Consider the following 13,112-nt stretch of genomic DNA (forward strand, 5'->3'; position numbering starts at 1 on the left):
CCTGATGTGTTTACGGATGCAGTAAAATCAAAGTCTCAGAAACTGCAATTCCTCCAACAGCCACTTGAGGGTGACACCAAAAAGACAGTCAACCATATAAATTACAACCATGTTACAAAAAACAGTTTTAGCCTCTATATACAATTTTCCCCTCAAACAGTGCAGGAAGTATGTTTCAAATGACCTGGTATAATTATATTAAGGGCTTAATGTAAGAAATAGCTGCCTTTGAGTGCTGTCACAGGTCATTAGCTGTTTGCATACGGATCACATGGCCAACCCATACTCGTGGTTGCACAACTTGTGTGCGAATGTGCATGTGGTTAAGGTTAAATGCAAAGTAGAGTAAATGCACTGAGTACCTCAGATAATAAGAAGTCCTATATAAATGTGGACCAACATACAGCTGACCTTGATTTAGGCAGGGCTTAAGTAGCGGGGCTGATACTCTGCTGGAAAAAAGTAGGAAGCATACAAGGATTGCAGTGCTATCAAAGCTACATGGTACAACTAGCACATAAAAGTCCCCTAGAAAGAAAAAAAATCCTTCAGTTTCAAGACAATATAGCAACATAGTCTAATCCAAACATTTTACAAATCCAAACCTGTCCAAAGTCATCGAGTAGAAGGCTGAGATTGATCTCTGACTAATCTCTCTATACAAATTTATCAGTCTGTAAGTCTGTGTTTTCTATAGAACCATTCATCCGATATACTATTGATGGAGACCCAAGTAAATATGGTGCTTAGGTTCGACTCCAAAAATCCCAATTCCAGACACCAATCCATGAGATGTAATACTAAATCTCTGTGTGTCTGTCTGATTACAGCTGACAGCAGTCAGACATCACCTGTTCAGGTAGGAGCTTAAGGACTATAAAATTCTCCATCTTTACAACATACATCACATCCGGCTGCCTCCCCTACCCTATTTTTCAGAGTTGGAAGCAAAGTTTTTGAACTTTGTCATGGCTGAAGCAGCAAAATAAACAAAATTAAGTAAAAGGAGATGTCTGAGGAGATCAAGAAAAGATAAAAGGAGAGCCATAAAGCAAGAGCTCAAACCACAAACAAAAACGGCCCAGCTTTCACTTACTGGCAAGAGCTGAAAGACAAAATATTCATAGAATAAGGCTGTTCTGATGACATGTTTGATCACACAGCTGCAGCTTCGAATGAGTTTGCAGGTGTTCTTGGCTGTAGATTGTAAATCTACAACAGCTGGGGCTTTGCTCCATTTATCTGTGCTGTTGTATCACTTGTTACATAACACAGTGGCAAACCACTTTAAATGGAACACAGGCAGCTCATGAGGTGAAGATGCATATGTCACAGAATCTTGCCGATTTCTCCTTGAAGCCTGCACGTGATTACTGTCTCCTTAACAGGTCTTTCTATGTCCTCCTTTTCCCATTCAGTTCCCCCCTGCAGCTGTCCTGTTGCCGTTGTTGTCCTTGCTGTCCTTCTGGCTGCCAGAGTCTGGGAAAGCTAAGCCAATTCCCGCCCAGATTACAATAATAAAATCACTGTGAGGCTGTGGATTAAGGTTTAGGCCTCTAAACTCATTGGTAGTAAAGAGAGGGGGGAGGAGAAGAAGAGGTAAACAGAGAGGAAGTGAGCAGGTGAATGAGAGGGTGGAGGAGGGAGACAGGGTTAGAGCGATTTCCTGACCACAACAATGGGATTAGGATTAAGTGAAGTTTGCAACACAAATGTCTGCTCTCGCAAATCCTTTACATCATCTGAGGTGAATCAATTAGAGCTAAGAAGCCACTGACTCAATTGCGGATAATGTTACTGCATCATTATGTCACATGTTGTAAAAACCAGAGAAAGCTAGAATAAGATTACATATACTTAAAGTTAAGTAAGGTTACACAAATACTGACCAGTGTGTACAGTCCATAATGTCCTATCTCTCCTTAAATAGATATCTCTATGAGGATGCTGATAGATCGATAGATAGATATTTGGTCTTACTTGGTCCTGCATGTTAGCATAACACAACAACAGTAAGGCGGACACTGACTCCACCACATATAGAATGGTATAAGAGAGTTGTGAAATATGGCTTTATCAATAATCTCTCATACACTCCAGGACAAAATGGATGCAACAACGAAAGTAGAAAAAAGAAAGCTTCTTTTCTGCGTGAGGCAGTAGCTCACTGTGTTATTCACTATCTGTTCCATTTGCACAGTGTGTGACATCCCTAAGCAATCAATCAATGAGAGCGCTCCTCTTAGTGGTCAATAATTACATCAGTGTGTCTTGGACTCAAAACGATATTATCCTGCCAACTTAAAAACACATGCTTACTTCATCAGTATTACTTCTGAAAACTTTGAGCTTTTGTCTGATCGCAAATGTTTTTTTTATGATTTAATGTTCTCAAAAATCTAGAAATACTCTTTTCCCATATTCTAGTATTTCCCTTGCACTAAGTTTCTTCTTTCACGCACAGCTGACGTACCTCTGACGGTCACACGCTGCGTGCCCCCGCATTAGCAGCAAACCCAAAAAAATCTCTTAAGTTATTTATAAAATCTTTTTTTGTCCCGCAGATAAAATTATAAAAAGGGGGTTGTGAGGAAAGAAAAAAAGGGGAGAGGAAGGCAGCCTCATTCTCATCCATCTCTTCTATTATTCATCAGCTTTTTCTCATCCCTCGTTCAGCATGCTGATGGAGGATAAAATAGGTCACCGAGGGATAGGCTGGTGCTCGCACAGTGACTGATGTCTTCCCTGACACATTGTGCACTCGTCTCCTCCTCCTCCTTCCCTCCATCCATGGCTCCTTTTCCTCTCCCCTTCCCTGCTGTTGCTGCTGTCTTCTCATCCCATCTTCCACAAACACTGTCACTACCTCCTCCTCACATCCCTCCTTTTTTGATGTTTCCTTAATGCTGTTGTTTAGCTCAGCTCACCTTCCCCTCTCTTTCCCCTCTTCTAGTCCTCCTCCTGCTTGAGGAATAAAAGTCAGACAAAGCAAATGTGTTGCTACATGCTATCTGCAGGGGGCACACCAAGCCATCATATTTTTAAAGAAAGGTTTAGCAGACAGAAATCGATGGTGAAAAAGACCACACAAAAAAAAATTCACCTTGATATTCCAACTTGTAATTCTTCATCCTCTCCTACATATTTCAATGTTGCAAAAGCAGTCATGGAGCTTCTAACACTGCTCTCCACCTGTGTGGCCAGCTGCACTAACTAACATATCCACCAGGGGGAACAATTCCTAGCACGACCGGGAAAAGCTGCAGGACCGGACGGACTCAGCCCCAGAGTACTCAGGGACTGCGCCACACAGCTGTGTGGGGTCTTCCAGCACATCTTCTCCCTGAGTCTGAGCCTGATGACTGTCCCTGCCCTGTGGAAGACAACATGCCTTGTTCCTGTGCCCAAGACCAAACATCCAAGCACACACAGCGACTACAGACCAGTTGCTCTGACTTCACATGTGATGAAGTCTCTGGAGAGGCTGGTCCTGAAACACCTGCGTGCTGTTGTGGAACCATCGCTGGACCCCCTGCAGTTTGCTTACCAGCCCCGTATTGGAGTGGAGGACGCCATCATCTACCTGCTGCACAGAGCACACACCTACTTGGAGGAGGCAGGTAACACTGTTAGAATCATGTTCTTTGATTTTTCCAGTGCGTTTAACACCGTGCAGCCTGCCCTTTTGAATAGGAAGCTCCTGGACATGCAGGTAGAGACCCCACTGGTCACCTGGATCACTAACTATCTTACAGGTCGACCACAATTTGTGAGGCTGAGGAACACCGTCTCGGACACGATAGTGAGCAGCACGGGGGCACCCCAGGGCACGGTACTGTCTCCATTCCTGTTCACACTCTATACATCGGACTTCAGACACTGCTCACAGTCCTGCCACCTGCAGAAGTTCTCGGATGACTCTGCCATTGTGGGCTGTACCAGCAGAGGTCGGGAGGCGGAGTATATGAGTGTGGTGGACAGCTTTGTGGAGTGGTGCGGACAGAACCACCTGCAGCTGAATGTCACAAAGACAAGAGAGCTGGTGGTGGACTTCAGGAAGCACCAGACACTCCCTAACCCGGTCAGCATCAAGGGTACCAACGTGGACATTGTGGACAGCTACAAATACCTGGGTGTCCACATTGACCACAAACTGGACTGGTCCACAAACGCAGAGGCAATATACAGGAAGGGACAGAGTCGCCTGTATCTACTGAGGAGACTCAAATCCTTTAACGTCTGCCAGACCATGCTGCAGATGTTTTACCACTCGGTGGTCTCCAGCGTCATCTTCTACGCTGTAGTGTGCTGGGGCAGCAGGATGAAGACGGCCGACACCAACAGACTCAACAAGCTCATCAGGAAGGCTGGCTCGGTATTGGGAGTGGAGCTGGAGTCTGTGGTGGAGGTGACGGAGAGGAGGATACTGAGGAAACTCCTCAGTATTCGTAACAACACCTCTCACCCCCTGCACGACACACTGCTGCACTACTGCAGGAGCACATTCAGTGGTAGACTGAGACTACGAGGAGCAGCACAGAACGCCACAGGAGGTCCTTCCTGCCAGTGGCCATCAGACTGTATAACTCCTCCCCTTTCTGTAGGGAGAAGCGCTAGATAATCATGTCAGGCATCACTGTCATTCCATCCACTTGTCTATATTTATGTTTACTTAGCACCTTACATCTCCATATTGTATCCATGTATCATATATTGTGCTCATACTGCGTACTGTAATCTTATTTTTTGGATTATAGTGACACTTATACTCTGATACTCTGTACTTAACTGCATGTAATGTAACATGATACCTCTGGCACAAGAATTTCCTTCGGGATTAATAAAGTTTTATCTTATCTTCATCAATACATAAACACATGATCCAGCATGGACACTGCTCGATGCAACAGAGATATCAAAAACACAATCAGCCTAAGACAACTGGCACCTGAGCTTTAAGGAACACAGTTTGAGTGACAGTGACAGTATGTTAATGATAGATGAAATGCTAACACCTCATTTACTGCATTTGTAACTTCAAATGCAAATACAGTCACTACAATGAAAGCAAGGCAAAAGTAGCAAACCATTGCCACATTGTTGAGTCACCAGGTAATAACCAGGCCTATCTTAAATTATAGCTCACATCATTATTATATATATAGCTATAGATAGAATATAGATAAAAGTCAAAGCATAAAGAGAAAGAAACAAACAAAATCATTTGTATTGTCATATGTTGTCATTATCACATTTACTGGGTTTGGCTGTTTTTTGTTAGTCTATGATCGTTACAGACAAAAACATGTTCTGACCATCACAAGATATCTGCTTAAAGCATGTCTTGGATAGTTCATTCAAAGAACAGGATAAATAATCCCAAAAAATGTAGACCACTGGTGTTAAGGTATAACACAAAAACTCATGGCTGGACTGTAAATCTAGTGGATCTCTTTAGTTGTTAAAGAGTTTATAGCAGGAAAAGTGAGTATGTGACTTATACTCATGAAAGGTAGAGCACAACTCCAAATGGATGATAATATGTGTGTCCACACAGTACCTGTGTGTGTGCTAGATAATTTAATTGGAGCTACTGTTTACCAATATAGGAACAACTTTACAACTTGACAATGAGTAAAAAACTAAACAAAATCCGATGAAAACTAGATGTGTCTTGATAAATTCAATGAATACAGTTGTTTTATTGAAAGTAAATGAACATGTAGAGCTTCATAAACCTTACACCACCTTAAAGGTAGCATAGCAGTATCCATATTTAAAATGTGAAAATTGAAAGTGTGTTGAAGTGTTTTCTGTTTTGAAGGTTAATTGAATTATTGGCATTACAGTTCTGACGTCATTTCCCGATGCTTCATAAGCAGCAGTTGTTTTATACACAAACATTCAGCTCACTCACAGTCACTCAGACAGTACTGCGGTTCCCTCTACTGGTCTTCATAAAAGACTTTAGCCATGGCGAGGCCAACTTTAGCCACCTTTTTGTCCTTGGCATCAGGGCCCATGTGGGCACGTGCAAGTCCTATCCAATACTGCTCTGTGCGGATCTGGTAGTCTGTCACAGTCTCCCCCTCCTGCACTGGAGGGTGCTCTTCTTCATCTGGAACTAAGAACACACAAAGAGAGGTCGGTGACCTATTAAGTAACCCTTTGATAAACTGCTGAGAGTGGGGATGTTTGTATGTGTGTACCACATCTGTTTAATGTTTGATCCTGTGCTCATTATCACTGAAACATGCTGTACAAGACAAGTGTCAAACCCTTTACCTTCCTCATCCTCACTTTCCTCTTCAGATTCCTCTTCCTCCCCCTCTGCTCCTTTCACCTCCACCTCCTCCTCGTTATCATCTCCCTCCGACTCAGACTCTTCCAGCCACTCCTGTGTCTCTGTGGGGAGAGAATAATAAATCCAAATGAACCCTCATACTCTTCTCTTGCATCTCCTCTGCTCTCCTTTCCTGCGTCAGAGGATATTCAAACATGACAAATCAGCACACAGTGGCTGCTGTGGGGCTGACAGAGATTACATCTCAGCTCCGCTTTTGTCTCTGCGTGTTTAAACGTCTTTTTGCCTGGCTCACTCACTGGGGTCCATTTCAATCAGAACCTCCCACTGGTCCATCTTGTGCAGGTCCAGGCAGTAGAAGTCATTCAGGGTGAACTGCCGGTCGCCCACCTCGAACATCCCTCCATACAGGTAGAGCTTGCCCTGACGCACTGTTGCCATGGCACTGGACCTCGGGCAAGGCTCCACCTGAGGGGCTGAGGCTGAACCTGATAGGGGGAAAAATACATCTAAATCTGAAATAGGCAAAATAATGTTAACCTGATTAATACAACAATAAATTAAAGACTCTTGCCATCATCTTCCTCCTCTTCCTCCTCCTCTTCCTCATCCTCTTGCTCCTGAGGACTAGGTATCACTTCCTTGATGGTCATCACTGTGCCATCCTCAGTGACAATCTCTTTGATGACCTCAGTGGGTCCTTGAGGTGCAGCCTCCTCCTCACCCTCTTCCTTCTCTGCACCCTCGGCCTCAGCTCCACCCTTCTTCCCTCTCCGTCGTTTCTTCTTCTCTGTCTTATTTCCCTGCAAAACCACACAGACAATTAACAATCTCAGTCAGCAGTTAGAGCCACTATTGTAATGTTTGGTCCTTTGGACAAGTTTTTGGGTAAATGCCTTGGCGTTGTGACTGACTCTGGGAAACAGGATGTTGAAAAGCGCTACATATGTAAAGACCATTTACCATTTATGTCTACTATTCAAGCTTTACAGTACATGCATATAGGTGCACTTTTACACTATATATTAAACAGCCATGGTGTGTTTTGCTAATGGCGATTAACTTTAATTAAGTTAAGCTTTTTTAAGCTTTTGGTGTGACCTTCTTGGACATTCGGGAAACTGCAATTTATGGGTTCCTTTTTCCAGCTGTAATCAGCTTACCCTGAGCACGCTGGGGAACCAGCGGTTCTTCACTGTATCATACAGGTAGATGTCATTGTAGAAATCACCCTCGAGTGTCTCTTCTTCTTCCTCATCACAAACTCCACCAAACAACACTGCCCGCCCAGCTGGGCCCACTGCCAGGGAGAATCCAGAACGTGGAGGGGGTTTACTACCAGAAGGGTTCAATCTGGACCAGGACCACTTCTCTGCGAGAAAGAGAAACTGTCAAGACACAAAATGTACCAGGAGACATAGATGCTAGGTGACTTCTCTTGTACTAAGTTAAATAATTAGACTATACCTTGGCCCTCTTTACCCTCTCGCTTTAGAAGAAACATGTCAGAGTGGATGGTCCCCTTTTCGACATCTTTCTTGACTCTCTAGACACACAAATATTTCAGTCAAGCCCCAGTGTATAACAAATATTGTCCATAAAGCGTAGGCATTGCACACACACACATACCACTTTAGAATATCCCCCATAGATTATGACACCAGTGCCATCTGGTGTGGAGGTCATATGACAGGCAGAGCGTGGAGAGGGTGCGGAGCCTGATGAAAAAAGGCGCGACCAAGAGAAGGTGTCCAGGGAGAAAGAGTAGATGTCATTGTAGTAAATAAAATCCCTGCAGGCCAAGAAAAGATAAGCAAGACAATCAAGAGCTGAAAGCCTCCAATCACCACTATAAAATACATATTGATGATGCTCCGTTTACCTGGTGCTCTCATGGAAACCTCCAAACACCACAAGCTGCCTCTTGCTGAGAACCATCCGGTGGCCACTGCGGCCTGACGGACCTCCAGCAGCCCTGTGTAAACAGTTATTGTCCTTGTATTCCCAAATCGAATCTCTTAAGTCATAATTTCCATTTGTTATTGTATCTATTATAATGAGCCTCTGCACATACTTGATGTTTTCCCAGGTGTGTGTAGCCAGGTGCAGCACCCAAAGGTCCTTGTAGTGGTAGAACTGCTCCCCGTTTGGAGAGGCAAACTCTCCCCCAAACACCCAGAGCTGGCCCCCACCCTGGGGAACTACCACCGCCTGATAGGAAGGCAAAGGGGAGGGAAGGAGGAGTGAGGCAGAGAGGAGGAAGAGCACTGCATACACAGAGCATGATAAGGAGGTTTGATGTCCTCTGATTTAATTGTTATTTTGTAGCTGGCCAAGCACTGTGATGACATTGCTGATAAGTTTGAATAGTTTCCCCTGACCCAGCCCCTGCTGCTCATCTTTGCTTTGATTACTATCAAATTACTATTACTACTTATGGACTGAAGATATATATAGATATCCATTATAATATAATCACTGTTTCATCTTGCTGTCTCTCTCTCTCTCTCTCTCTCTCTCTCTCTCTCTCATCCTCTCTGTCCTGTCTCCCTCTTCTTCTCCTCCTCCTCCTCCTCCTCCTCCTCCTCTACCCGGCCAACTAGCAGCAGGACTGGTTCTCCCTTAAGTTGACGGGTCCTGCTCAAGGTTTCTTCCTCTTAAAGGGAGTTTTTCCTTGCCACAGTGCTCTTAGGGGGTTTCGGGTTCTGGGTCTCACGCTTTGAGTTTCTGATTTCTGATTGTAAAATGCGCTATATAAATAAAACTGAATTGAATTGAACTGACCTGTGCTACAGCAGTCTGCCCCCTTGTGGCTGAAATGACTGGTCACTTTTAATTGGTTAATAAGGAAATGTTATTCTATATTCTAAACTCTCAATTGAAAAAACAACAAAAAAACAATAGGAAATTGCACCATGAGCAGACAAACAGAAGCTAAGGAGTCCTCTTGGGATGAGGTGTACCTGGTGAGCGCAGCGAGGCGGGGGAGGGTTGGGAATCTCAGATTTAACCCATGTGTTTTTCTTGATGTTGTAGAAAAACAGATCATTGTACAGATACGTCTGCCAACAAAACAACAGGTTGTAAATTTGGCATCTATACATTAAACCCACTCAGAAAAGAGGGACACAATCATCTGTGCTTTTTGTACCTTCTTTCCATTGAAGAATTCTCCTCCAAACAGGATGAGTTCATCTTTCTCAGGATGAGCAGACAGAGTTGCACTCAATCTAAAAAGCAAAGAGACAGGAGACAGACAGGATTAATTGTGATTTATCAGTTCTGACAGAAATACAGTCAGGTTCATAAATATTTAAACAAGGATTTGAACAATTTTCTGGCATTTTAGCCTCTGTACAACCACCACACTGAAATAAAAACTAAACACTCAAGATGTGAGTGACGTCAAGACTTTCTGGTTGCATTTAAAAGTGTGCCGTTAACTATTTAGGAATTTCCAATTAATGGCTATAAAACACTACAGTACAGAAAATTATTAGCAGATTTTTATCATTATAACTGTAGCAGCTGATTATTTCTCCTGTCAAATTATTTGGTCAAGTTTCTGTTTTATCAAGTGTGTGTCTATTTTTTGTCAAGTTGTGTAGCTTTTCCAGAATATCTTCTCTTCTTCTTCTCCTTCTGCTTCCAGGGCCATTACGCATTCAGTAATCCATCTTTTGGATGATGCTGACCTTATTCCAAATTATTAAAGACTTGGTTTGATGCTGATAATACATGTGTGTTATGTGTTTGCATTGTTTTTCACCTTGGTGATGGAGGTGGACATGATGACTCTACAACCTGAGTTTTCTTTGCATCCAGATTTTGAAACTCAGCAATGAGAGCCTCCAAATCCTCCTGTAGAGAGAAGGAAGGAAGGTGTTGAAAGGTGAGAAGGACTTTAAAAAAGTAGTTTATTTTTCTTCTGTATACTAACATTTAGGGCATTTAAAACTACTTTGCTAGATAGTAGTAAACAGACTAGATAACAAAACTGTTTCATACTGTGTGTGTTATACTGTTTGAATTTCCCTACAAATGTAACCATTAACAGCTAGTTCGAAACATTCAGCGTTACCTCTTCTCGTTTAGACCTCTTTGAAACCTTTTTCTCCATCTTGGAAGCGGTCTTTTCAGCTCCCGTTACTTTTTTCTCTTTTTTGCCTTTTTTACCCATGGCGGCTATAGTTTTAGGATAAGTTTTTATCACAATTCACAGTTCATTCGAACAATTATAATGCCACATGAAAATCCAAACACACTCATGCCGAATCTCGATCATTTCCTCTCAAAAGCGATATTTACTTCCTGCAACAAACGTGACGTAAAGCACGTCTGTGGGTTGCTGTAGCGCCCTCTATCGCTTCGGAGGGACTTGTTGAATTCGTGAACCCTGGATAAACACTAAATCCAAATCACATAAATGTTCAAATAGAAGTATAAAAATGAGTTTTCCCATCAAGATGTAATACAAAAATCAGTGAACAGTGCTTTAGTTTCACCTTTCACATCCTCTAGGTGGTTTAAGTAAGAAAAAAACAACAACTTGTGGTGGGTTTAACCCTCATGGACTGTTCGCAAACACTACCCTTATGTGTTGTTCAGGACAAAAACGTCCCCTAACTTTAACGGTTTTAAAAATATATCAGATAAATATTTTTTTGAATTTTTTTTGCATAGACCTTTTAATTAACTTCAGTTCTAATCAACAGTAGTGAATTTAATCACCAATTTTATAAGGGGTGGTGCTGAAAATTGGAAAAAAACACACAAAATGGCTCATTTTTAATAGAAAAGGTGAATGTGGACTGAATTCTGTTTAACCTTTATTACAGTCTTGGTCATGTCAAACATCAGTAAAAAATTGACTTAATTGCATTATTAGTTTTTGCACAGCACTGGATTTTCATTTTTTCTCCCTAATGTGTTGTTCGGGACAAAAACGTCCCCTAACTTTAACGGTTTTAAAAATATATCAGATAAATATTTTTTTGAAATTTTTTTGCATAGACCTTTTAATTAACTTCAGTTCTAATCAACAGTAGTGAAAAAATCACTTTTCCCCAGGATTTTAACCCTTTAACCTTTTTCCTGGTGCTGAAAATTGGAAAAAAAACACACAAAATTAATTAACTTCAGTTCTGCAGTTATGCAAAAAATGATTTTTTTCACTACTGTTGATTAGAACTGAAGTTAATTAAAGGTCTATGCAAAAAAATTTCAAAAAAATATTTATCTGATATATTTTTAAAACCGTTAAAGTTAGGGGACGTTTTTGTCCCGAACAACACTTAAGGGGGTAAAATTTGCCCACAGTGTACTGTTGACCTATGAAAAATTTTAAAATCATATTAACAAAATGTATGTTAAAATTAAGCTTGTTGAGCAAAAATGATTCAATTTGTTCACATATTGACAAAGTTATGGCCAAAATAAACAGAAAAATTTCTCTCAGAGGACAAAAATGTTCCGAACAGTGCATGAGGGTTAAACTAAAAACTCCCTGAACTGTAAGATGTGTTACAGTAACAAGTAGTTAACATATTTAAATGCACGTCTGTTTATCTTCAGTAGGTGTGTGGAATGTTGCAGTGAGAAAGTGACAGGTACTAATGAGCAGATACTAATGACAGTGTCTTGACACCCTAATATGGCATCTGGTTGACTTTTAAACCTCCAATGCAGCAGCACTGAGGCACACTATAGTGTTAAATAGAACAGCTTAATATAAAAAGAAAGTAAAGAAGTCAAAGTCATGTGCTGCACATACAGAGAATTGAAACTGCGTTACTCTCAACCCCACAACATATATCTTTAGTATAAAGAAGAATTCAAACCAACATACACTGCTTAAAAATAAAGGGAACACTAAAATAACCACCTTCTATTAATTAATGAAATATTCCAGATAAAGATCTTCAGTTATTACATAGTGGAATTTGTTGAGAACAAAATCACATAAAAATGATCAATGTAAATAACGATACTCAAAATAAAAGTAGAAAATCACATTACAGGCTGATCCAACTTAAGTGGAAATTCCTCGAGACAAGTCCAAATGAGGCTCACTAGTGTGTGTGGCCTCCATGTGCCCATGACCTCCTTACAACACCTGGGCATGCTCCTGATGAGGCGGCGGATGTTCTCCTAAGGGATCTCCTCCCAGGAACGTCTCCCAGAACGAGACATGATGTCCCAGATGTGCTCGATTGGATTCAGGTCTGGGGAACAAGCAGGTTCTGACCCACCACCAAACCCACATTGATGTGCCATCCTGGATGAGCTGCACTACCTGAGCAGCTTGTGTGGGTTGTAGACACCACCTCATGCTACCTCTAGGGCTGAGAGCACTGACAAAATGCAAAAGTGATCAAACATCAGGCAGAAAGGATAAGAACAGAGAAATGGTCTGTGTTCAGCACCTGCAGACTCTCTCCTTTATAGGGGTTGTCTTGATAATTGCCTCTCATTTCCACCTGTTGTCTGTTCCATTTGCACAACGGCAGCTGAAATTGATTCACAATCAGTGTTGCTTCCTAACTGGACAGGCTGATTTCACAGAAGTGTGACTGACTTGGAGTCACATTGTGTTCTTTAAGTCTTCCCTTTATTGTTTTGAGAAGTGTAATTTTAGTGCAGCTAAAAAAACTTGTAACCAGTAAAGCAAAAAGCAGTATATGTAATGACCAGAAGAGGGCAGCAGTGTTTTTCTTTTCAGACAACTTGTGCTTCATCTTTAAAAGTTACAGAATGATAACAGCATATGGTTATTAAAGCATGAAAAATATTGGAGAATGTTTTTTTC

The 13,112-nt window shown here is 41.7% G+C and overlaps 1 protein-coding gene across 2 annotated transcripts; it reads right to left on the reverse strand.

The window, feature by feature from the left end:
• Positions 1–5,223: 5,223 nt before the first annotated feature.
• Positions 5,224–10,589, reverse strand: klhdc4 (kelch domain containing 4). 2 transcript variants are annotated; one of them, XM_028408291.1, is made up of 13 exons: positions 10,386–10,589; positions 10,074–10,165; positions 9,456–9,534; positions 9,268–9,366; positions 8,379–8,515; positions 8,187–8,279; positions 7,934–8,096; positions 7,772–7,850; positions 7,468–7,676; positions 6,879–7,107; positions 6,604–6,792; positions 6,286–6,405; positions 5,224–6,118 (listed from the first exon to the last, which is right to left on the reverse strand). In XM_028408291.1, exons 1-13 carry the CDS (start codon positions 10,482–10,484, stop codon positions 5,946–5,948), a joined length of 1,761 nt encoding a protein of 586 aa, XP_028264092.1. In that variant the 5' UTR covers positions 10,485–10,589; the 3' UTR covers positions 5,224–5,945. The 2 variants fall into 2 exon arrangements, with proteins under 2 accessions (XP_028264092.1, XP_028264091.1); XM_028408290.1 differs by having other exon boundaries at positions 5,224–6,124.
• Positions 10,590–13,112: the final 2,523 nt, after the last annotated feature.

This window comes from Parambassis ranga, chromosome 6 (genome assembly GCF_900634625.1).
Source record: "Parambassis ranga chromosome 6, fParRan2.1, whole genome shotgun sequence".
NCBI classification, from domain to species: Eukaryota; Metazoa; Chordata; class Actinopteri; family Ambassidae; genus Parambassis; species Parambassis ranga.

Coding starts and splice junctions, on each gene's coding strand:
- klhdc4 (XM_028408290.1), bottom strand. CDS start 10,484: ATGGGTAAAAAAGGCAAAAAAGAGAAAAAAGTAACGGGAGCTGAAAAG. Junction 8,097..8,186: donor GGTTTCCATGAGAGCACCAG/GTAAACGGAGCA, acceptor CTTGGCCTGCAG/GGATTTTATTTACTACAATG. Junction 7,108..7,467: donor GGTTCCCCAGCGTGCTCAGG/GTAAGCTGATTA, acceptor GTGGTTTTGCAG/GGAAATAAGACAGAGAAGAA.